The 25,416-nt window shown below is 49.9% G+C and overlaps 1 protein-coding gene across 2 annotated transcripts; it reads right to left on the reverse strand.

The window, feature by feature from the left end:
• Positions 1-7,455: 7,455 nt before the first annotated feature.
• LOC141936449 (uncharacterized) lies at positions 7,456-11,590 on the reverse strand. Of its 2 annotated transcripts, none has more exons than XM_074853404.1 (3): positions 9,456-11,590; positions 8,764-8,947; positions 7,456-7,732 (listed from the first exon to the last, which is right to left on the reverse strand). In XM_074853404.1, the coding sequence occupies exons 1-3, from the start codon at positions 9,464-9,466 to the stop codon at positions 7,628-7,630; spliced, it is 300 nt and encodes a 99-aa protein (XP_074709505.1). In that variant the 5' UTR covers positions 9,467-11,590; the 3' UTR covers positions 7,456-7,627. The 2 variants fall into 2 exon arrangements, with proteins under 2 accessions (XP_074709505.1, XP_074709504.1); XM_074853403.1 differs by having other exon boundaries at positions 7,456-7,743.
• Between the last annotated feature and the right edge of the window lie 13,826 nt (positions 11,591-25,416).

Below are 25,416 nucleotides of genomic sequence, written 5' to 3' on the forward strand. Positions count from 1 at the left end.
GCCCTGCCTGGGTCAGGCAGCCGGGCACCGCCGGGCGCGCTCGCGGCAGCGGAGGTGAGCTGTGCGGGGGAGCGTCCCCCCGGGGCGGGCGAAGGGGCTCGGGGAGCCGGAGGGTGTCCTTCGCCAGGGGCCTGGACATTTCTTCCTCCCCTCCCATCGCCGGGACAGTAAGTGACCGGGACCTGTCTCCATTTTGCAGCGTGTGACGCCAGCGAGCGGGAGCAGCTCCTCTTCCTCAGCTCTCCCCTGCCTGCCGCAACAAGCCAACATGGCTGAAGAGAGCGATTGGAGCTGCCCCATCTGCAACAAGACCCAAGACTGCGTCTCTCATGTGACCCCTGTCTGCACCAGTTCTGCCTGGGCTGCATTGTGTGGTGGGTCAAGAGGAAAGCATCATGCTCCCCTTTGCAGGCAGACTGTCAAGTCCATCATCTACTCTGTGCGGTCAGAGGAAGATTTTCTGGAGATGACTATCCGGCGGCGCCCCTCCCGTCCATCGGTTGCCGGCCACCAGGACGAGCAGCGGGCTGCGGACCCAGTGCCCGTGGGTGGCTTTCTGCCCCATGTCTGGGTGGGCCTTTTCAGGCACTGCAGGGAGATCCTGGAGCCCCTGATGCCCTGGCTGAGGCAGCAGCTCCTGGAGATGTACAGGGAGTACTGCTGGGCGGTGGATGTGGCACAGGCCACCATTGTCACCCATCTGTGCCGCTACGGCTTGGACAGGGTGGCCTTGGTGCGGAAGCTGCAGCCCTTCCTGCAGCACCAGACAGTGACGTTTGTGCGCCGGCTGGTCGCCGTCGTGGCAGAGCGGTGCAGGGAGCGCTTCAAACGGCAGCTGGAGCCCCTGGGAGAGCACAGCCCCACAGCCACCCCTGGCCCCGCGGCAGCCCCGGGGGACACTCCTGCCCCCGACCCCAGAGGGCAGGAGGTGGCAGGTCCCTCCGCTGCTGGCCAGGGCAGGGACTACTCACCTGGGGGGCCCCAGTGCCGCCCCAAGAGGAAGGCCAGCTGCTCCCAGGACTCTTCAGCCCACAAGCGGCTATGCTGCCAGTGACACTAGGGTGGCCAGGAGCCGGCGAAACCAGGGCCGGGCCAGCAGCTGGGGTGTGTGCCAGCCCCCAAGGGGACTTGGAGGCACTTGTTAGTAGCCTCATCATGAAAGAAGGAAAATAAAATGATGAAAACTGCATGAGAAGTCTCAGTCTCTCCTTACACGCAGTGCGGCTGGCATTGCTGTCATCGCCCCCCATGATGCTTTCTCCTCCTCCTCCTGGTGCTGTGCTCACCTTCCCCTTCATGAGGCTGCTGCAACTTCCACAGTGTCTACCACAGCTTGTCCTGAAGCCCTGATTCATCCGTCAGAGGGTGTATTTCTCAGAGGCTTTTCCGGAGATTAGACTGGTTTATCTGTTGCCATCTCAGGTCTTACTTCCAACGGGTCTCAGGTTATTATCAAATCAATGAGTTCCAGGCCAACAGAATTTTCCATTTCTCTGCCATTTAAATTGAACTTCAGCTGTATTTTATTATCTTCTGTGATCCACTAACAATCATCAAAGAAGACTAGTTATGGCATTTAAGTATCTTTTCAAATTTAGCCTAAGACTCTTCCCCTTTTGGAATTCTTCCCCTCAGGAGTTTGTATATGCATCCCGTGGGTGTACAGACTTAATTCTTTCTATAGAGAGATTAACATATTGCTAGTCCTCCAGAAACAGGTCTTTAGCATTTTTCAATCATAAGAAATAGCGGTAGGATATTTGAAATGGAGCTTTTGTTCAACAAGCCAGCAATAATCCTGGAAATAAACGGTCCTGAGCCTTGGTTGCCTACTCGCGGACAGACCAAAGGCGGGCGGCCGCTCTCTGCCTTGGCTGGAGGACTGTTTCCCTGAAGCACCACCCCTCCGTCCTGTTCCCAGCTTGCCTCGCCTGCAGTTCGGATGTGCAGAGGGACGGGGTGTGTTGCAGCAGGGCAGCTGGGGCACAGCCTGAGCTGGGGCTGGGTGCTGGGCCTGGAAACAGGCCCAGGGGGTCGGTCTTCCAGAAACCTGCTCCACAGGCAAAGATCGGCTGCTTGTGGACAAACACCAATACGGCATTACCGCCTTTTCCCATGGGACCTCTTCCCTGCCCCGGGGGTCACGCAGTGTGGCCACCTCTTCCCGACAAACAGCCAAGCCATCGCCCTGGGCTGGGGGTCACTGTGTGCCTGCAGAGCTTGACGACGGGGTGGCTGCTGAAGAGATCCAGCTTCAGCTTACAACGTCTGCTCAAACCGAGGGCAGAATTCCCCGCGCTTCGGCAGTGCAGGACTGCGCCTGTGCTCTGTGGGTTTACAACAGAATCGCTCTCTCGGACAAAGCCAAGCATGCAGAGGTGTTCACAGCTCCCCAGAACTGAATTTAAACATACACACATAGAATTTCCACAGTAACTCTCCGTTTCATTTCTGTTCCTTATTTTTTCCCACAGGTTTCACATGTGGACCTTTACTACTCTTTCTGGTAAGTAAAAGCTGCAGCATCATTCCCAGTTGTTTTGTTTGCACTACTGAGAATTACTTCAGGAATTTTCTCAATCACATCTGCATAAAAGGCTTTACTTTTTTGAAAATCTTTTTCTTTAATAAATACATTCTGCACTAACGTACTTAAATGACGGTGAGAGCAGAGCACTTGTACTAAAACTGCATTTCTTTATAAATTCCCATTGCCCCTTCTAGATGCTTTGAACATCTGCTTGGAGTTTTATTATTTATATTTATGCTTTCCCCACATCAACTTCTGGGAAGTCAAGACTCATTGATGTGTTTCACTATGAAAAAGTGGTATCAGTTATTTTTTATTAGGTTCTTATCATCAAAGATCTTTCTGTTTCTGTTTAGAAAAAAAAGCATCCTCCTTAAAGTGATAACGTAGGTGAAGTACTGTTTGTGACAGTAACTTGATTAGATTACACGTCTGATTCCTTTTTCAATATTTATCCTCTTTTACCATCTCAAGATTTGGACTAAAACTGACCTTTTAACTGGCAGTTACAGAGAAACATATTTCCCACAAAAAAGAGGAGTTTGGAAACTCCGAACATTTGTGACGAATATGAAATTGAATGATATATTCATCTTTTCTTCAAAACTGGCTGTTTCAGAAAGGTTTTTTCCAGTCTTGTGCAGTGTTTACAATCAAACGTGAGTTCTTTCCTTTCACAGCCTCTCAATTTAAAGTTCACAGGCAAGTTCACTCCCTAGTTCCTATTTCCCGATGCAAATTGAATATATTCAGATGCGTATGATGTCTGGGGAGTGTCTGAAATTAACAAACACATCCTATAAAACAGTGGTTTTAAGCATCATGGTAAAACATACTTATTTCCAGCTTTGCAGAATCACATTTTGCAAAAAATACCACAAATTTTGAAGATGTACTACATGAAAATGCAAACATCATTGCATATATAATGCAGCAACCATGAGATAAATTTGGAAAATTCTTCCTGATTCTTTAGAAAGCAGAAGAAAAGTATTTCCCCTGCATTCTGAATAATGCTTTTATTTTCCCTGTCTTACAGGAGGGAGAAATGAGGATGCTGCAGTCCAGGCACGCAGCAAGGAGGAAGTAGAGACATGACCAGACTAGACAGGTGTTTCCTGTGTGGTTCTTGCTGAGGCCATATTGCTGGGGTCTCTGCAAACCAAAGATTAAAGGCTCTTTGTCATTCCACCAGATAATTTGGAGGGAAAAAAAGTCCATTCCATTTTTTCTTGTCAGCTGAAACTATCCAGAAAATTCAAATGGAATCCAGGAAATCCTCAGGATTGGCTGAAACGGAATGTTTTCTCTGAAATAATTTACTGACTCCTCATCTCCTTCAAAATTTGTCACGCAAGCCACGTGCACTTGGGTGTTCTTCAGCAGGAATTCACTGGTAATCAGAACAACGGCGGGGAGAAGGGGAACAAGCTGTCACGGTTATTTGCAGATTCCAAAGCTTCTGGCAAAGTCCACCACAAAAGGCTGTTTAACGACATACAGTTACAGATGAGATGCAAAGTGCTTTTATAGATTCAAAGAGACGTGAAACGAGGCAGGAAGACAAATGCCTTCTTTTTAAATTGGTAACACTCCCCCCACCCCACCCCCACCCCGAACAACACGCAACAAAAAGCAGCAATCAGTGAGATGGGAACTTCTGTACGTTCTTTAGGTGGTCCAGGGCAAGACAAAGCCAAGACAGAGTTCATAGTATGGTCCCTGGACAACTCCATTACCGGCTTAATCCAGCACTGGTGAACTTAGTGCAATGTAATATGCACTAAAATGAGACGTTCAGTGACGAATAGTAGAAAGAAATATAATCACATCAAGAAAGCTGTGGATAGCACTCAAGGCCGGGTGGTAAAAACCTTTGTTCAATGCAAAGTAGTGGCTGACTAACGAGGAAAAATTGTAAGTGGAATAGACTACAGTGGCAAACAGTACGGTAAATATTGCTTAGATACTGGATTCATTTAACATTTGGGGCTTTTTTTTAAATGGGTGTGGCAAAAATGTGAGAAAGATGCTGGAAACAGTGATAGAAATTAGGAGGAGAAAGAAGCTTCTAAGAGAAAAAAGAAGACTGAAAAAAGCAGGAGAGGAATGGGAGGGTGTGACAGAAATATACAGAATATCGGATGGCTTTTTTTCAGTATTTCAGGAAAAAGGGAGTGTTGCAAATTGCCCTCCCTTGCAGAAGACGGAATTACCTACATGCCGCTGTACAAAGTGACTCACTGACCACTTGGGAGGCTTCAGGAGTGCCCAGCTTCCTCCCCAGGGACAAGAGGGGCTCCTTCTCCTCGGGGGCGGGTGGCCTTTGGTGGCTGCTGCCCCAGCACAGGTCCGCAGCGCAATCTGCAGTAGTTCCTCCTTTGCACTCTGTCCCTTCTCCCACCCCTGTGTGCTGCATGTTTGCGCTGCAGTTCTGCCACGATGTCCCTTTTAGCCAAGTCCTAACAGACCTGCTTGTCTGCCTTCCAGGCAGGCTGGACCCTTCTTCTGCCTGGAGGATGCTCTCCTTAATGGTCTGCCAGCTCTCCTCAGCTCCTGCACCTTCCAGAGCGGCCTGCCATGGATCCCTCCTGCCTGCTCCCCCTGCCTAAGTCCAACCCTGCTCACCTGAAGTCTAGTGACTTGCGGAAACAGACTCTACAACTTGAATAGAGTTATACAGCAGGTATGTTTTACTCCGGCCGGGGTGCAAGGGGATTTCTCCACAAAGCTTGCACACCCACTGCACATTTTACCAGAAACTTATCGAGTGTGGATATACATATTCATTGGATTACAGAACACAAACATACATATGCATGAGTGAGGCTGGGTTAGTTCTAGAGGCTGGTGTCAGCAGTTTATGTCCTCTTTGCACCTGCGCATTGCCTCCTGGGGGGCGTCTTCGGGGGTCTTTGGGAGGAAGGCTCATAGTCTTTCTCACCTTGTTCTTTCCCCGGAGCATGCGCAGATTCTTTTAGCCAATTTCTTGAACAACAAAAATGTTTTTCAGCTGGTTTGCTCATCCTATCTTCAAAGGGAACCAATGAAACTTCTACCATCCGTACATGGCTATCTTTACTCATTACTGAGGCCCAACTAGCAGGAGCACACCTGTTCCTCAAGGACAAAAACATGATATTTTGCTGAACACGGCAGTTCTTGGTAGATTTTCACAGGAAACTGCTTTGTTTTGATGGACGCAGTAGTCCTTGGTAAAATTCCACAGAACACTCTGGGCAAGCAGGATTCTTAGCGATATTAAAAAACGCTATAAGTAATACTATAACTTGCTAGAAGTAAGGAAATAAGTTGCTAAGCAGTTTTCTATGAGTAAATAAGTAAATAAGTCTTAAAACAAGTAATCCTTTCTCTGTATCAATTCCCCCCCTTTTCTTTTCCCTAAGCAAATTCTTTTGCAGTCAAAAGGGTTTCATTATATTTTATTACTGTCAGTAAGGTCCATATTTGTTTTGTTAGGTTCTTCAATTTACACCAAAAGATAAGATTTACTGTCGTTAACATTGTCGTGATTATTAGTAATATCAGTATTGGGTGAGTCAGTATATTTAAGACTTTGGTAGCTGATGGGGAATAGCCTGTAAACACATCCCACCAGTAGTGTTCTCCGTCTGACTTCACTCGTTTCATGATTTGGTGTATTCTCTCTGTATCATGCTGGACAGTAATTAAAGTCTTTTGTCTACTTTCTTGGACCTGTTTCATCCATCTTTTTAAATTTTCATGATGCATAAGTCTTCTTACTAGGGTCAGATCCATTCCAATAGGGTGGGCTTCCAATCTCGAACTAATTTATAATTGGATCATAACAATTGATAAGTTGTGACACACACCCTGTAAGACTAACGAAATTGCAGATACAGATGTTCGAATGATTACTTGTATCTATTATAAGATCATCTACTTGTACAAAGTTACACAGGGTTCTTAAACAAACGCATCCCACACCCATGTAAATTATAACAGTCTCTGGAGTTTCATTAGGGTGAATCTCGAATTGGCAGATGTTTTGTTCAGTGTCCAGATAAATGTCATGAGCTTTGATGGTGTTATCTTCACAAATGGATCTTTGCTGGTCTTGCACAGCACAAGCCTCAACATTAATAGTTTGCCATTTCTTCTTATTTTTTATAGCCCATACCCTGTGCTCTAAGGGATAAATCACAGTTCCATGATGATTCAATCCTAATGCAACAATCAGATATATTTTATATACCCCAGCTCGATATATCATTAATACAAAAGCTGTGGCTGTGTTCTTAAGGGGGTCAAAGGTAAAATTAACTAAGTGCCACCATGATTGAAATCTTCTTTCAAATTCTGTTGTATTATCCTATATTACCTTTCGGAATTCTCTTGGCAGGATTCCGTCCTCACCTTCCCTGATGATTGAGGCTGCTGTTGATTGTATCCATAATTGAGCTTGGACACAACTAAGGGCTGTAGAAACGTTAGTTTAATGCATCCACAATTATCTTATTATCCTTTTCTTTTAGGTTCTCCCATTGTGGAAATGCACTTGCCATAAGCCACTGATTGTTCCCCAAAGCTAGGAGGGAGGATTTTAGAGGATATTGTATTTTGTACTGCTTGGTCCCCTAGTTTGGTTCCTCCTAAACAAATAATGGATACTGGTTGGATTGCAGTAAATACATACCAACAAACCTCAGCCACACAATGGGTTTGGCCTATTTGGGATCCCATTCTCCCATTGGAAATTTTCTTGATAGTAATTTGTGTCAGGGGAAGCGGATCTTTTACATCACTCGCATTGAAGATTCTACAACCGATCTGTACCTCTTTTCCTCCTTTAACTGTCCAGGTATGGATCAAATTCGTCTTTTCCCATTTGTCTGGTTGAAATGTTGTCATATATTATAACGGTTGCAAAGTTCATCCCAAATAAATTCTTTCCCATAACATCCAAAGTAAGCATCTGTCCAAGGCCATTCCCAAGCACGTGTTAAATTACAGTTCAGCAAAATTATAAGCACCCATACCCATATCACCATTTTTGGATGCGAAGCTTTAGCAGTCCCACAGCTGTCGACTCCCATTTTGGCTTAGGAGCTTTCTTCACCCTGGTGTGGTGTTTCCACGATGTCTGTTCCATAATCTTGATTGCTGTATGGGAAGTTGACACCTGACACGGACCTTCCCATTTTGGTTCCAGAGGTGAATCTGAAAAAGATCTGATATATACATAATCACCCGGTTTAATGTCGTGTACAGGCTCGTCCAGACCTCGAGCCCTGGTCCCCAGGACCAATTTCTCTACTTCTCACAGCTGCTTTTGTAGACTTATAACATAATCGGTTAGTATTTCATCTCCAACCTGGGTTGATGTTCCTGCTTGTATCATATATGGTTTCCCATATACTATTTCAAAAGGACTTAATCCCTCCTTAGTTCTGGGTTTGGTTCTGATTCTTAGAAGGCCTAAGGGCAATGCTTGGGGCCAGGACAATCCAGCTTCCTGGCCTAGTTTTACTATTTGTTGTTTAATTAAATTATTCATTTTTTCTACTCGACCACTGGCTTGTGGATTATACAGCATATGTAATTATGTAATTGGCAGTCTATTCCTAAAAGTTTACTAACCTGTTGGACAATTTTTGCCACAAAATGTGATCCCCGATCTGAGGATATTGTTGCTGGAACCCCAAACCTTGGTATTATTTCTCGTAACAATACCTTAGTTACTTCTCTGGCTTTATTAGTTCAGCAAGGGAATGCTCCTGGCCACCCGGAAAAGGTATCTGACAAGACTAAAAGGTACCAAACCCCCCTTTTCTTGGGAGTTCAGAAAAATCAATTTGTATTTTGCCGTCTGGAACCAAAGACTGCACTTCTACTTTACCTTCTTTAGCCACTCTTTTGGCCTCATGATCTGCCATAGTGTTGCCAAGTTCATGGGTGGAACTTCCTCTCTGGTGAGCCTTACAATGCATTATAGCCACCTTTTCAGGTAGTTGCACTGCTTCCAGGAGTTTGAGGAGTTCTTTGGCATGCTTTATATGTATTCCCTGTACAGACAGGAGTCCTCTCTCTTTCCACACTGCCCCATGAGCATGGACCACTTTGAAAGTGTATTTAGAGTCCATCCATTTATTAATTTTCATACCCTTGGCCATCTCCAGTGCCCATGTTAGAGCTATTATTTCTGCCTTTTGTGCTGAGGTATTTGGAGGAAGAGCTTTAGATTCTATTACCTGATCTTCGGTGGTCACCGCGTATCCTGCCTTGCAGATACCTTGTCGGACAAAACTGCTCCCGTCCGTATACCAGGATTCATCAGCGACCTCTGATGGTTCCTCCTTGAGGTCTGGCTGGCTGGAATAAACTGCTTCAATCATTTCCAGGTAGTCGTGTGTCACTGGTTCTCCTGTGTTTCCACTGAGAAAAGAAGCTGGGTTGACAATATTAGTACCTCTATTTTTATATCATCCTGTTCCACTAGGAGGGCTTGGTATTTCAGGTACCTTTGAGGTGAAAGCCAGTGTCCTCCCTTCATGTTGAGTACTGCAGACACCGTGTGGGATACTAGTACTGTGATTTTTTTTTTTTTTTTGGCCCAATGTGAATTTTCGTGTTTCCTGGATATTTAGAACTACCACTGCTACTGCCCTCAGGCAATTAGGCCATCCCTTGCTTACTTCATCAAGTTATTTAGAGAAGTATGCCACTGCCCTCCTATCTGGTCCCAAATTTTGGGCCAGGGCCCCTAGGGCTATTCCCTGTTTCTCGTGGGAGAATAACCAGAAAGGCTTAGTGATGTCTGGTAAACCCAAGGCAGGGGCATCCACCAGCTTCCTTTTTTTAGCTGACAGAATGATCTGTTCGCCTCTCCATTCTAAGTGAGGGTTTTCGGATTTGATTTGAATAGTTCATAAAGGGGTTTTACCATGAGTCCATAGTTATATATTCACAGGCGACACCATCTGGTCATTCTTAGGAGTGGAGCTCTTCAACTGTCTGTGGCCGAGGGGTCTGACAGATGGCTTCCTCCTTTCTTCCAGTTCTACAGTCCGTTGACCAGCTGTGACCTCGTATCCAAGGTGGGTTACTTGCTGCTGAGCTACTTGAGCTTTCTGTGGAGAGACTCGATAACCATTAAGTCCCAAAAAATTTAATAAACTAATAGTCCATGTTATGCACATTTCTTTAGTCTCTGTGGTTATTAATAAATCATCTACATACTGTAGGACTTCCCCAATTCCATGCAGTTGCTCCCATTGCTCCAGATCTTTAGCTAGTTGGTTTCCAAAAAGGGTGGGGCTATTTTTAAACCCCTGGGGTAGCACAGTCCATGTTAATTGCATCTTCCTTCTGGATTCCGTGTTCTCTCATTCAAATGCAAACAATAACTGAGTTTCAGAGCTCAAAGGCAAGTAAAAGAAGGTGTCTTTTAGGTCCAATATGGTAAACCGAGCTAATTCTGGTACTAATCTAATTAATAATGTACTTGGGTTTGCTACAACAGGATGCAGATCTCCTCCTCTCTTATTGCTATATGCTCTCTATGCGCTGTCCAACAAGGTCTCCAAATTCCTACTCTCTGACATTTTCAGCTTTTGCAACTTCTTTTGAATGTCACATGCTGATTGCCCTATAAATAATGACACTAACTGTTGTATTCCCACCTCTGATCCTGATCTAAGGGTGTGTCGCCTCACGGTATCCCGGAGCTTCTCCAGGAATTCTGATGGAGTATCTTTAGGTCCCTGTGTATAGAGCCGCACAGTTAATTGCTTTCAGTATAGCCCACTCCATGCCCCTTACAATCCAATCTCTATGTGCATTTAGCCATCTCATATGGGCTCCTCTGTTGGGGTCCCAGCGCGGGTGTTTTATTAGAAAGTGAAGATGCTTGGTCACCCCAACAGAGTCGCTTCGATACCTCTTTGCTGCACTTTTCCAAGTTGCAAGATCGAAGGAAGTGAACGGGACTTTTAGTCTGACTGGGCCCCCCCATCTGGCCCTACGGCCTCTCTGAGAGCGGCCAGCACCACCGCTCGCTTCTCCCATCCCTGTCTCTGATACGGGGCTGTGAGGCGGGGAGCCTGGCTCTGGCTCCTCCAAACTTTCACTCTCCTCCTGCCAGATTCCTACCAGTGGTTTATAGTATTCTGGTAAATCCTTTATTTCGGCCCTTTTCTCTTTCCCTTCCTTCTTATTTACTTTTTCCGGTGCCAGCACTAGTGGATCTCATGGGGGTGCCAGGCCACAGTCTGTTTGATATTCAGGATGGTCTTGGAGAGTGAAAAACATGTCTGCATAGGAGACTTCATCCCAATTCCTTCCCTCCTTAAAACAGCATCACTTGTAGCAGGGTGTTATAATTCGAGGACCCATTAAGGGGCCATTTTTCCCCTCATCCAATTTATATAGGGGCCACCACTGGTTGCAATATGTTATTAGTGTCTTTTTGTTCACACTTGCACCTGGAGCTCCCCCTATCTTCTTCCAGCATTTAAAAATACAGCCGAGGGGAAACTTTTTGACTATTCCCCCACTCTGGCCACTTCCCATCTCGTCTACTTTACCTTAACACGCTACCCGATTAAGCTGACAATAACCCCGCAGGCAGATGGTACAAGGGTGCACTCTCCCCGCAGAGTACGCACCTAAATTCAAGACAACAATGAACACAGAGTTACTGCCTCCCGCTAGAGGAGATATTCCACCTGTGACACTTCAAACCCTGAGCCCGATAGATGGTCCTTGTCTGCCCCTGCCAAGATTGGGAGAGCGAGGGAGGTTCTCTGAGAAAGAAATCTCGGGGCGTGACTAGAACATCCCCCTCTCAGCCGGTCCTGCAGCCGGACAGAGAGGGTCCCATCTGGGTCCCAACTGACTTGCGGAAACAGACTCTACAACTCACAAGGGGAATAAATTTACACCCACATTTTTCCCCCCTTCCAATTGCTAAGCAGTTTTCGATAAGTAAGTAAGTCTTAAAACAAGTAATCATTTCTCTGTATCACTGCACAGGGTTAAAGCTCCACTTTCCGGTGCTGGGGGGAGATTGCCAACAGAACCTGTGCGTGCCCACAAAGGAAAAGGGGTGCCGTGCTTGGCACGACAGTCAGGATTACTGCTGGGGAGCTGCAGAGGGTTGGGGTTGATACAGAGAAATGATTACTTGTTTTAAGACTTATTTACTTATTTACTTATAGAAAACTGCTTAGCACTTATTTCCTTACTTCTAGCAAGTTATAGTATTACTTATAGCATTTTTTAATATCGCTAAGAATCCTGCTTGCCCAGACTGTTCTGTGGAATTTTACCAAGGACTACTGCGTCCATCAAAACAAAGCAGTTTCCTGTGAAAATCTACCAAGAACTGCCGTGTTCAGCAAAATATCATGTTTTTGTCCTTGAGGAACAGGTGTGCTCCTGCTAGTTGGGCCTCGGTAATGAGTAAAGATAGCCATGTACGGATGGTAGAAGTTTCATTGGTTCCCTTTGAAGATAGGATGAGCAAACCAGCTGAAAAACATTTTTGTTGTTCAAGAAATTGGCTAAAAGAATCTGCGCATGCTCCGGGGAAAGAACAAGGTGAGAAAGACTATGAGCCTTCCTCCCAAAGACCCCCGAAGACGCCCCCCAGGAGGCAATGCGCAGGTGCAAAGAGGACATAAACTGCTGACACCAGCCTCTAGAACTAACCCAGCCTCACTCATGCATATGTATGTTTGTGTTCTGTAATCCAATGAATATGTATATCCACACTCGATAAGTTTCTGGTAAAATGTGCAGTGGGTGTGCAAGCTTTGTGGAGAAATCCCCTTGCACCCCGGCCGGAGTAAAACATACCTGCTGTATAACTCTATTTCGAGTTGTAGAGTCTTTTTTCCGTGAATCACCTCTTCCCCTCGTGAGGGGGCCATCCAGGGCCAGCTTCCCCTGGGAGCTGGTACCCCTTGGGGTTCTGGCTCTGGGATGAAAAGGGGTCCTGCGTCCCGGGGGCTGGGCACCTACAGCTCCAGCCCCAGCTCCCACAGGGCTCTCTCTCCTGAGCTGGCTGGAAATGCCCCTGCTGTAAATCAGCCCGTTACCTTGAACCAGTCCCCTTTGGGAGAACCTCTGTTCCTTCCCACAGGATCCTCTTGTGGCACCAGGCTGGCAGATCATGTCCTGGGCTCGGGGGTGCCATCCCTTTCCAGGGGTTAGACGGCCAGAGCCCTGGTCCTGGGCCCTTCTCACAGCCCCGTTTCTGTTCAGCCCTGTCCCAGGAGCAGCGTAAGGCTGGCAGTCATAAACTGGGGCACAGCCCAGCTCCGCAGCCACGGTGGTGTTTGTCTGCGCTGGTTTTCAACACCCGCATCTGGCACCCCCTGGGCAAAGAGCTGGCCGACAGGCTGTGAGCTGGTTGGCCTGCAGCCCGACACCTCTTTCCTCCCCTTGCTTCCCAGAGGTTGTGGCTATCTGGGATGTGTGTCTGCAGACATCCTGGGACAGCTGAAACTGGACAAGGTGGGCTGGTGTCTTGGTCCCCCTTTGCCCTGCAGATCCCGGGCCCTGGTGAGCGATCCCTCCCTGAGCATTGTGGCAGCACACCGAGGCAACCCCGTGTGCCCACAGCTGCTTCTCGGTCAACCCGGAGAGAAACCAAGTCCAGATCTAGTCTGAGAAAGCATTCGGCACACGATGGGGCTTCCTTCTTTCCTGTGATCAGAGTGAAGAGTGAGCTGAGGCGAGGCCTGTGTTCTGCTGGAGTGATCGGGCACGGCGAGTGTTTCTCATGCCCAGCCTGACGTCGTTCACATCAGACAGAACCAGCTGCGCAGGGTTAAAGCTCCACTTTCCGGTGCTGGGGGGAGATTGCCAACAGAACCTGTGCGTGCCCACAAAGGGAAAGGGATGCCGTGCCTGGCACGACAGTCAGGATTAGTGCTGGGGAGCTGCAGAGGGTGGGGGTCACCCTTCTCCAGGCCTGTGGCAGCATTTGCTTTCCAGGTTTCAGTTCATTGTTAGCAGCGGAGCAGTGGCCAAGGATTTCTCCGCCCGGCACAAGAAGTCTGCAGAAAAGCACAGGCCCAGAAGAAGTGCAGGAACGGGTCCGTGCTGTCCAGGGGTGACCACAGCCCGGTTAAAATGCCCTCCCCATGGGGCTGCTCCAAAGAGCTTCCTCCCAGGTGCAGACGGGTGTCCTGGCAAGCTGCTGCAGAGACGGGTGAAGCTTTCCCGGCCCCACAGACCGGCCTCCCTGATGTCTCTAGGAAATTTGCTTCTCTGCTCATTCTGAACTTGTAAAGAGAAGAATGACAGGGGCAGTTTCTGGTTTAAGGCTGTTGCCCTGAAAAGAAGGAACCAGGAGATAAGGGAGTGAGTTACTCCAACTTTGCATAAACAATGGGTGCCTTGCTAACAACTATACCTTTGAAGAGCAGCTAAAAGAGTGATAAGAGAGGAACATCCTATCCCAGAAGGCGCCCGATGCTTGGATGATTGTCTGAGAAGCATGAATTCAGCAAGAATCAGCAATAACTGGGGAAAGGTAAAGGTGTTGGGGGGAGGGGGGGTTCGACCATGACCACTGACTCAACTCAAGACCAGAAAGACTTGGCCCCCCACACCTGTAAGCAGCATGCGTGCTAATTTACACAGCAAGTGAGGGTAATTTAACTATAACTAACCAATAGGAGATGGAATAGTAATTACGGACCCATGAGTGTAATCTTAGAGAGGTTTTTACTAATCATGTAACAAGATAAATACGCTGCAGTCCCTTTGTGTAGCATGCTAGCTTTGTGGAATTAAACCTAGCCTCCATCTTTGCACAAATGCAGATTAATCTGCTCTCTCAGCTCTGTGTGTAAGATTGGCTTTTTGGCACCCAGGGTAATGAACCCTGTTTGAAGGACAACACAAGCCCTGTGAGAGCTAACAAAACCACACTACTCCTATTACTGTAGTAACTCAACATGCTGGGGGGGCTCCCGGGGGCTCTGGGATTAGGGCTGCCCCGTGCCTGTGCCCAGGGGGGGCTGTCTCCTTCCCCCTTCCCCCCCAGCTCTCACGTTACTCCTGGGCCTGCGCTGGCCGGGCCGGGCTCCAGCTGACCAGGAGCGCCCCCCCCCACCGCCAGGCATCCAGCGGGCAGGAGAAACCCCGACACCTGCCCAAGGGCCTCTCTCCTCACGGGTGACCCCAGTACTGACCTCAGCCGGGCCGCAGCTGGAGCAGAGGCTGCACCTCCCGAGACAACATGGCCGCCCGGCAGCCCCATGTCCAGGACTGCAGCTCCCAGCATGTCCCGGGAACCAACATGGCCACCCAGCAGCCCCATGCCCAGGACTACAGCTCCCAGCATGCCCCGGGCAGTGCTTCCTGCAGTCTGACCCTGCGGGGACACCGTCCCCCGGCCCGGCCCCACCCCCGCAGCCCCATGGCCTCTCCCCGGGGCCTTTCCCAGCCAAGCACGGATGGATGGACGGACGGACGGAGGGACAGAGCGGCAGAGAGAGGTGGGACAGGGCGCTGGGCTGGCTGGAGAGGGACGGGAGGTGGACAGAGGGATGGGAAACGGGCAGTGGGACGAGGAGAATGGCGGGAGCTGGGCAGGGAGTGGGGGAAGGAAAAATCCTGGTGAGGAGCCGGGCAGAGGGGCAGAGCGGGAAGAGGGTGGAGGGGAAGGGGACAGTGGGTGCAGGAAGAAAGAGAGTGCTAAGCCTCAGGACGGAGGGACAGAGAGAGGAGAAGGGCAGGAAGGAGGACAGAGGGACGGACAGACACAGGCAGGGCGAGGGAGCGGGACGGGGGGTGAGAGACAGCAAAGGCACCAGGAGAGGAGTGACAGGGACATGGGACAGGGAGCAGGAGAGAGGGACGGAGGGGAAAGGGTGAGAGGGGAGAGGCAGGGACAGAGAGCAGGGCACAGAGAGAGAGGGACGGGACCCAGTCCCTGGAGACTGAGAAACGGAGGGTGAGGATCAGGACGAGGGGGCAGAGAAGGACAGAACAGTGGTGGCCTCTGGGATGGAGACGGAGGAAGAGCAAAAGGGGATGGGGAGCAGGACAGAGGCCCAGAGAGAAGGCCCAGGCAGCTGAGCAGGGGAGACAGGGGGGAGAGAGGGGACAGGCTGCGGGAGAGCAGGACATGGCGACAGGAAAAAGAGAAGGCTAGGGAGAGGGAGAGAGAGATGTGGAGAAAGGAAAAAGTAGCAACAGGCCATAGGACAGACAGGGGGGAATGAGAAACTGCAGACAGGGAGTCAGACAGAGAAAGAAAGAGAAAGACAAACTAGCGATGGGCTAAAGACAGAGGGGGAGGAATTAAAAAATGGGGGCAGGGATCCGGACAGAGCGCGATGGGGAGAGACCAAAAAGAACAATTATGGGCGAGTGCCCCCATTTCTTGAGCGCCCCCCCTGAACTGCATTACTGGGAGCCTCAAGAAATGTGCTGCCTGCAAAAGCCCTGCCCTGGGCCCAGTCCTGCGCACTAATATTGGTGCCGATCATCACGCTGCAAAGTGGCCAGGACCAGGGAAAAAAAGCCCAGCTGGGGGAAGAAAAATTGCCCAGCTTCTTTTTTCCTTTGTCTGCTTGTTGGTTTTGCTTTTTAAAAGTGTGATGTTGTGATGTAAGCTCTAAATACAACCTGCAAAGGCAAAAGGAACCAGGCGGACCAGGCTGGACACTTTTAAAGGCCGAACCCCTTCAACAGCTGCACAAACCATCGCTCGCTCTCGCTGCGCACATTCCACCCCCTGCCTGCAGGTGCAGGCAGCCTCCCTGTTTCTTGAGTGTTCCCCGGCCACAGCACCACCAGGCAGCTCAAAAAACCGTACTGCCTGCAAAAACTCGAGCACAGCTTAATTCTGCGAAATTTGTCCTCTTCCTAGGCCTGCTGGTTAGAGACTCCTCTGTCAAGAGACGGCTCAGGTCCACGCCAGGGCTGGCGGTGCTGCTTTCTGGGTCCCGTGATGGTGATGGGCAGAGGGGCAGGTTGCCATGTCCCAGGGCCGGGTACGTGTGTGGGATTCCAGGGTCACCCCTGCCTTTTTTTCGCAGCGGAGCCCCAGCTGGTGCCAGCCCCGTGCTGCAGCCCCGGCGCTGAGGCTGACAGAGCCGGGCATTTCTGCGGGCCCTGCACCCTGCCGGGCCCCACCGCCAGCTGCCAGCTGCCCCGGGTCTCCCCCTGTTGTCTCCAGCACCGGGGGCGCTGCAGAAGGGCTTGTCCACAGCCCAGAGCCATCCTGGCCCACGCCTGCAGCTCGTATGTGGTGTCCACGTCACACAGCTCATTTGGGGTGGCAGGTCTCTCCTGTAGCACCCTGGGAATGGGGGCAAAGCAACCCATCCCTCCCTTTCCATCTCTGTCCACAGGGCGACCAAGCGGAGCCGTCCCGTGCGCTGGAGAGCGTCCTGCAGGGAGGTGACAGCCGAGTGCAGAGCAACGCTGAGACCCGCCTGACAGCAAAGGGGCCCGGTGGCCGCAGAGCAGCCCAGGCGAGCTGGTTCTCTTGGAGGCCAGCAAAGCCGCCTCCCGCCACCCCTGGTTTTGGTGAGATATGGAGCGGCGCTGAGGTGTTTCTCAGGCATCCGGGCCTGAGGAGGCTTCCCAGTGCCCCTGTGAGAGATGCTGCTCCTGGGCAGCACATCCCCGTTGAGCAAAGGCCGTATCCAGCCCCTCAGAGCTGGGTACGGCTGCCCAGAGGGGTGTCTCAGGAGGACGGGGTCATCTGCCTGGTGGCTCTGGCACAGAAATGATGAGCTGAAGCCCCGTGGCTGTGGCTGGCCAGTTCAGAGTCTCTGAGTGCCTCAGCCTTTCCGCCTGGGAGTGTTTAACACGTGGCCTTTTTTAGGGTGTGACGGATGATGGATGTTGGTGACATCCTGGTGGCTCTGTCCCACTCTCACTTCAGAGTTGTGATGCCTGAAATCCTGGGCCACCTGAAGGCCCTGGCAGGCATTTCCAGGGTGTTTGTGTTCACTTTTATGATATCTTGGGGCTACAGTGCGCTAGGGTTATGGGATGCTAGCGTTAGAGTTTGCTAGGGTTATGGGGTGGCAGGGTTATGGGATGGCAGGGTTATGGTATGCCAGAGGTTAAGTGAGTTAGGATTAAAGTGTGTTATTGTTATGGACTGGAGCTGGGTTTGTTGGCCCTGGGTTCCTGGGGTTAGGTTATTTTTACCTTACGTTCTGTGTTGTCTTTTTTTGTGGAGAGCTTGCCTTTTTAGGGATTGGATAGGGACCTTTGCTTTGTGTACGATGTTTCTTCTGGTTGGCTTTTTTGCTGTTTTGGTGGATTGTGTTGTTTTCTCTCTTGAAACCATCATCTCTGGCCTGATACATCTACAGCAGGTCGGGCAGTGTCCCTTCTGGTGCTGTCCCACTGATTTCTGGTCAGTTGGTAGGTGGGTGTGGAGGACTTGCGGTTCATGGAGAATGACTGCCAGACGACTAATGAGCAGTTCTGGGAGGGGCTGAGAGGACTTGTGGCCCCTAGGTAATGACCGCCAGAGGACTAAGTGTGCTTCTTAATTTATGTGGACTTCCAAATTCACGGTCATTTCTCCTGCCTTGGGGAAGAGCCCTGGGAAGACACCAGCCACACGGAAGGGCAAGGGTTTCCCCAGGGGCACGTGGCTTTTTGGTTTTTGCTTTTGAGTAAGAAACCTGCAAAGAGGCTGCTATCGTTAAGGTTAGTGACATTTTGTGACATCCTGGACTGAGTATCACGTGACTTGAAACATTGCTGAAAAAATGGTGGAGGTTTGTCTGTGTCTTCTGGATGCTTCGGGTTTGAGCGTCTGCTCATGGCGGTGACTTGGTGCAGCCCTTAGCTCCTGTCTCAAGGCACGACGTGTGCTTAGGGCGAGTTCACCATCCATGACATGGATGTGAATCTGTATTTCAGATAGATTTCCTGATCATTTTGGATTTGGGGGGCACAATTTCTTGTCAGATCTGATCAGACCTTTTGTTCCTCGTTAGTGTCCCAGAGGTTTACCTGTCATTTTTTGTTTGTTTGTTTGCCCGTTCGCTTTTTATTTGCAGTGCTTGATTTAGAAAGCTTATTGTAGCTCTTTGGACTCCTCTCATTACAGGAAGTCTCTGGGATTTCTACCCAGGAGTGAGATGTCCAGAAAAGACTGTCCTTGTGCACTGCTGTCAGCCTTCAGTCTAGAGAACTATCTGGTAGTGGTGTCTGTCTAATGGTCAGTGTAACTCAAATGCATCTTAAGTGGGGACCCTTTAGAGTAGAGGAGAGAATGTGAGAAACACTTCAATGCCATGCATCTAGTGAGGATGGAAGTACGTGCTTAAACGTGCTTTTTGGGTTGGTTTTGCATTCTTTGGCAGGATTTACTGAAAGTCTACTGCAGCAAAAGGAGAAGAAATCATTTCTGATTGCTGTGTCTGACTAAAAGAGCTCACCTGCCCATACGGAGAACTGATGTGCAGAGCCATTTTCTGTCGTTACCGGGTACCGCGTCTGACGTGTCGTGCTTTCCCTACGCGTAGGGTGGTGGTCTGTGCGTGGCACTGGTCTGTGCTGCTGGGTCCACATCCCTGTTGGTTGCCAGCCGCAAGGCAAAGGGCTTCTCCTCGTTAGAAATTACTTGTCGGATTTCAGAAACCATCTACATAAAAACGGAGCTTCCTAATCTCTTTGTGCACTAAGCAGAGAAGCAGTGTGGGGGTTTCAGGGCAGTGCCTGTGAAAGAGCCTTTAGGAGATCCCGTCCCTTGACTCTCGGATTGCGAGTTTGAGAAAGTCATGGGTGTTTTGGTGTTCACTGAAGCAGTTTTTCTTCTTCTGTAGCTTATGTTTCTTGCGTAGGAGAGCTGTGAGGCTGGGAGGAAAAACTGTTGGGGAGCTCAGTCGTCTTTGGGGATGCTCTGTGGGACAGGAGGGCAATTGCTTTGAGCTGCCAATATTTCTGGAAGGATTACCCACACTTGCCTTCCATCTGGAATACTGATTAGTGGCACTTGGGGTTTCTTTAATTAAAAAGAAAAATTACAAAATAGGGTTTGTGTGAATAGCTGTTGTGCTATTATACAGTGAATAATCTCCTTTTTGGAGTGAATGGCCCTCTTTCAAGTGCCATTCAGATTATCTAGTGTGATTTCTTCCAATTAATCGTAGTAGTCTAAATTGAGTGTTGTTCGTAAAACCTAGGGTCAGAAGTTCATAGAAACATCTTCTGTGTCTGGTTTAACTGAGTTAAAGCTGTTGTTGTGTCACGTGGAAGGTTCCTAATGCCGTTTTTTCCTCTTTCAGCAGAGATGACCGCGTACATCTCACCTCCAGGAGCCAGGACGCCGTGTGCGGGTTCCAGCCCGTGCTGTCCCCAGAGCTCGTGTCCTCGAGGTGAGCAGGGAGGGCGTCACCCCGCGAGGGGTTGGTGTGTTGCAGCAGTCGGTGCTGTGAGGGCTGGGGGATGGCAGCGGGGTGGCCGCGGCTGTTGGGGTCCCTCATTTGCACAGCCCCGCCCCCACCCGCTGGGGAATCTCTGGGTCCCTGGGGCAGGTTTTGAACGGTCCCTCCCAGTTGGGTCAACGGACCCAGCGCAGCCAGGAGATGCAGTTGGAGCTGCTCAGCCTGGCAGAAATCCCTCGGTACTTGTGATTCAGAAGAGGTAAAATTTGAACCCCCAGGTCTCCTTAGACGACCTTCAGGAGCTGGGGGCTACGGGGGGATGGGCTCTCTGTCTCTAGTCCAGTGACTGGTCCCGTTGCTCACAGGAAGGGGAAGAGCTTTAACAGGTGAATCTGCCATTTCCCTTCTTCTGGGGGTTACAGGAGCTGTTCTGGGGGTGAGGGAGGTGTAAATTCACCGGCTGAGCCAGACTGGGTAGAGCAGAGATGGGCTGTAATTTCTCTGACCTCAGCGGTGTGTCTGTGCTGTAGCTGTAATCGTCTCTGCCTGCACAAGTGGCCTGGGGGCCTATTTTGTTTTAAAGGAGATATAATTAATAAAATCAGTGAATCCACGGTCTCTCTGACCGATCATATAAGCATTTACTTGAGGGTAAGATAAACAGTTCCTTGAACTCACTGGTTATACTGACTAACTCCCCGTTGCCTGAAGTGGGACCAGGGTTGGCTGGGACGTGGGCGCTTCCATTAGAGACATCCACGTTGAGTCAGATGAATCCCACCGCAGGCTCCTGTGTTCCTCACCAGGTCTCTGACCACTCTGCTGTTGGCCCTCACTGAAGCCAAGTACAGTCTCTGGCTCATTTATTTGTATCTTTTTCTATCTGTATTTTTTTTTTTTTAACAGAAAGGAGATTCTTAGACATTCAGTTGCAGAAGCTTCTGTTTGAAGATCATGCTTGGATCTCCAGGTAGGTCTAATTAGATGCCTTTTCCTCTTCTGTTCATCCCTGATAAGCCCAGGCCCTCTCTGTCCTGTTTCTGAGGACCGCTGCCCGAGGCACCTGGCACTGCCCGGGGAGATTCTGCATGTCATAACTTCTCTGTTACTTCTGAGAGATAACATTGGGATACAAATATTTAGAGCAAAAGATGCTTAAAAAGTGAGGTAAAAATTATGAGCATAGCACTCTATTTTTTAGTTTGTATTTTTATCTATTATAGATTTAAAGTTTGAATTTAAACAAACTTAGTTGAATCGATGTGGAAAACACGTTCAAATCACCAAGTATTTCTTTCAAACGAGAATAAGCAAAGTAGCAGTTACAAAGAGTGTTTTGGCTGTAAAGCGTTTTGTATTTTTGAAGCCAAATCTACAAGTTCCTGTTAAATCAGAGTGGCTTAGAAAAACGATCTTTTAATTCTGTGCCACAAATGTTATGACCCGCCGCCTTCTAAAACATTATTGTCGAAGCTGTGTGGTAGAGACGCAGGCGATCAGTGGTTGGGCTGTGGCCTCTCAGGCCATGGATCTCCTTTTGTTCAGAAGACTCTCAGGCTGCAGCAGGCACCCAGACGTCACAGTGAACACGGAGGGTCTGAAAGAGAAGTCAGCAAGATACAAAGCAGGAACGGGCAAGAAAAAGGCAGAAGCCTGAATCCCGTCTGTCCTAAATAATGAACTGCTCAGCTCTGGGCTGGCCGCACAGGCCACCGGCAGTTCAGGGTCTCGGGCACAAATCTTCTGCAGGTCGGTACTTACCTCCTTCCTCACAAACTAAAAATAAACCAGTAAAAGGAGACGCCTGCTCCTTAGTTCAGTGAAGGGAAAAGCAACTTCTCTTGAGGTCTGTTTGCCTCTTTTGGAGGACGGGCCCGAGCCCGAAGGAGAAGAGTGCCCCGACAGCAGCTGCTGGGCAGGCTGAGGGCATGCGGGGAGTCTGCTCCCGGGGGAGCTGCGCCACTGTGTGTAGCTCAGTCGCTGTTATTGGGGGTCTGAAGCCAGTTCCCAGCAGGCACACCGTAACTCCCTGCTCTCTCTCTCTGCTTGCTGATTGTCCCGGTACCGCTCCAGATGTGCAGCCAGTGGGACGCCCACCGCTAACGGGAGATTCTCACCTCAGGACGCCGCAGCCCCGAGCTTCGCCCTGCGCTTGGCCCGTGAGGAGCCGCGGCTCCGGCTGCGAACCCCAGTGAGGGGAGGATGCGGGTGTGGGGCTTGTGCAGGGAGCGCCTGAGCCGCCGGGTGCTGGGCGGGGGCAGACCCGTGCCAGCCAATTCGCCTTTTAGCCCCAAACGCCTGTTGGCAGAGATGCCGGTCTCCTGGGGGCGGTGGGGACATGCTCCTGCCTCTGGAAAAGGTGCCTGAGTTCCGGGCGTGAGAAGGGCGCTGGGGTTTAGCGGTCAGGGTTGAGGTAGATGTGGAAGATGGCAATAGCTGTGATCTTTATTCAGAAAAAAAATTTTGTATATTCAAGGAGTTTGTTTCCTCTCCTCTGCTAATCCAGTACGGAATATGAGCCAAAACAAGAAGCCGGCGCTATACACACTGCACACTCTTAAGTCTTTGTTTTAAAATATGTGTGAGGTCAAGCTAGGACATGCTTTGCAATTTGTGTATTTACTGCAGCGAATTTTCTGCTCTTCCTGGCTGTTCCCTGTGGTTTTCAGCTGGCTTTACCTCCACAGAAAGTAATACTGTGTATGTGAAAGAGGCCATTCAGAATCTTCCTTTATGAGGGGTCTTTTTTGTGCTCTGCTTTTAAATGACAATCTGTATTATTGATGCCAGTGTTTACAACAGCTTTCTGATTCCCTGGTTAAAGTATTCTGAGCCTAATCCAGCCACATGTGTTGGTGGCTGTGAGAAAGCAAACAGGTCATCACAGCAAATGTTCCCAGCTGAGTCCTAACGTGGGTTCTGCAGCGGGGGCACAGACAAAGGAAGGATGCTTCTGATTCACTGTGATTTGCAAACAGTCTTTGAGTTCTAATTTCCATCATGTTTTTACTCTTCCCTTCTTTCCAGGGAGTAAAACTGATTTGGGCTCTTCAAGAGGCATGTGCAGTATTTTAGTGCCTGAAGTCCACGTGTCTGCTGCTGGAAGCAAAAGATCTTCTTTTTCTCGCCAGTAAGCAAAGCAATTTTTCCTGGGTAGTGCAAGTGTTGCTCGTGCAGAGATAGGCTGCTGTGTGAGGTCTTGCAGCTAAGACATACAATATCAGTACTGAGAGTTTTAAAACTGTTTGGGTAACACTGTGCTCTCGGTCAGCACTTACACTGGTGAGAACTGTGATAGGAGAAAGGGAAAAAAACGGCGCACAGCATGTGTTTCCAGCCATCTGGTGGCTGCTCCCACAACTGAGCACACAGCGTTTGCCGTGCCGAGTTTGTGGGAGCGTGATATAATCAATCTGCCAGGCCTCCCCGTATTTATACTTTGACCATTGTCCTCCATACCAAAGGGGCTTTAACCGTTTGGTTGCTTGATCGCAGCACATCTCTCACACTCATGGATCACCTGTGCAATAGCATCCATGGTTAAGGCCACCCCTCGGTCACGAGCCCATCTGTGTGTTGCATCTCGTCCCTGATGGCCTGAGGAGTCAAGGGCCCAGCGAGCCCTAAATTGTTCACCCTTACGCTGCCAGTCCAGATCCACTCGAGCCACCTTAATCTTAATCCACCTGTTGGTTGTTCTGATGTTCTTCAGTGGCCCAGATCTTGGATACGTGAGCATCTACACAAGGTACTTTCACAGCCAGGTTCTCTACCCCAGCAGCAATCTCTCGCCCTCGTTCAGCAGCCCAGACGGGTTTGCCTCTGCACTGCCAGTGGCTCCGTTTCCACGGCTGTAACCACCCCCACAGCGCATTTGCCACCACCCATGAGTCAGTGCAGAGGCAGAGCACTGGCCACCTTTCTCGCTCAGCAATAGTCAAGTCCAGCTGGATGGCTTTCACCTCTGCACACTGACTCGGTGGGCACGGGCCAGGCCCCAGCACGTTGCAATGAGCTGTGTCTCTCTGGAATTACCCGGGTGACACCACACGTTTTCCAAATATTTTACTAGTTTGTCAGGATTTTGCACCTGTTGGGAGTGAAGTTCCAATACACCAGAGGTGCCCACTGTCCTGGGCACTTGCCCGTGCTGTCCCACACCCCCAACCACTCATAATTCCCCAACCTTGGGGTAGATCTCCTGGTGATACTCTTAAATAGTTGCTTAACCCTGAACAAAGCCTGAACCACATGCAGGAACACACTGGCTCCCAGTTGTAAGTAGCCTCAGGACCGACGACTTCATTGCGCCATAAATCAGTGTTACACAGTTCAGCAAAACAAAAATCTTAATCCAGCTCCCACGGGTGGTGAGCAGCAGCACGGGGACTATATACGGCAAATGAGGAGCGGAAATTTTGAGGAGACGAGCGATTGACATTACGAGCAGCAATTGATAAGCCAATATAATGAATGCTTCTAACAAATGGTTATGACACACTGACCAGGTCTGTCATTATCTCAGCGCTTTGAGCCCCACACTGGGCACCAAAAAGGACTGTTGTGGTTTGAACGTGGTCGGAGCCAAACTCCACGCAGCCGCTCGCTCACCCTCCCCCCATCCAGGGAGTGGGGGAAGAGAGTGGAAGGACACAAGGAAAACTCGTAGGTTGAGATAAAAACCACCAGTTTAGTGATTGTAATAAAACAAAACAATAACAATAGTAGAAAGTACAAGTGGGTAATGCACAATGTGATTGCTCACCACCCACCGACCGACACCCAGCCCGCTCCCGCCCAGCGATCCCGACAGAACGAAGATCCTGTCGTCACAAAACTGGAAGCGAGAGAGAACGCACCTGCTTTATATCCTGAGCATAACGTCACGGGATATGGAACACTCCAATGGCCAGTCTGGGCCTGGCACTCCGGCTGTACCCGCTCCCAGCTCAAGAAAATTAACTCTATCCCAGCTGAAACCAGGGCACTGTTGTAGCAGATTAAACATACTCTGTGAGTGTGGGAGAGAACTGGGCACAGGCGAGCAAACACCTCAGGTGACCGCAAAGGAGAGATGGGGCAGTCTGGAGTGTCTGTCGGGATCAGAGCAGAATGTCCAGGGGCCATGCCGGGGTGTGTGAACCCTCTGGGATGAGCCTGAGGGTACAGGAATGTCCTGAGGGGACACCCCAAGAGGAGCCATGGCCCAATGGCGATCTGGGTCCCTACCCCCCGCAGCGGAACCCTGCCCCACCCGGCCTGGGTGACGGGTCACAATGTGACCCCCTTTGTGACACGCCTCCGTGTCACCCCACGGCACCGTATATAAGCAGCGCAGCCCCGCAGTGTCTGACAAGACGGGGAAGGGACAGGGCAGGAGCGCAGCGAGGACACTCCTGAGCACAGCCCACATCTTTCCCCGCCGCCCCTGGCGTTTCCCTTAAAAGCTCAACCCCCCCACCGTCCCTCAACCACTTTTCTCCATTTTTGAGGATGGCAGAGAGACACCCCAGCTGCGCCACG

The sequence above is a fragment of the Strix uralensis genome, chromosome 32, assembly GCF_047716275.1.
Source record: "Strix uralensis isolate ZFMK-TIS-50842 chromosome 32, bStrUra1, whole genome shotgun sequence".
Lineage (NCBI taxonomy): Eukaryota > Metazoa > Chordata > Aves > Strigiformes > Strigidae > Strix > Strix uralensis.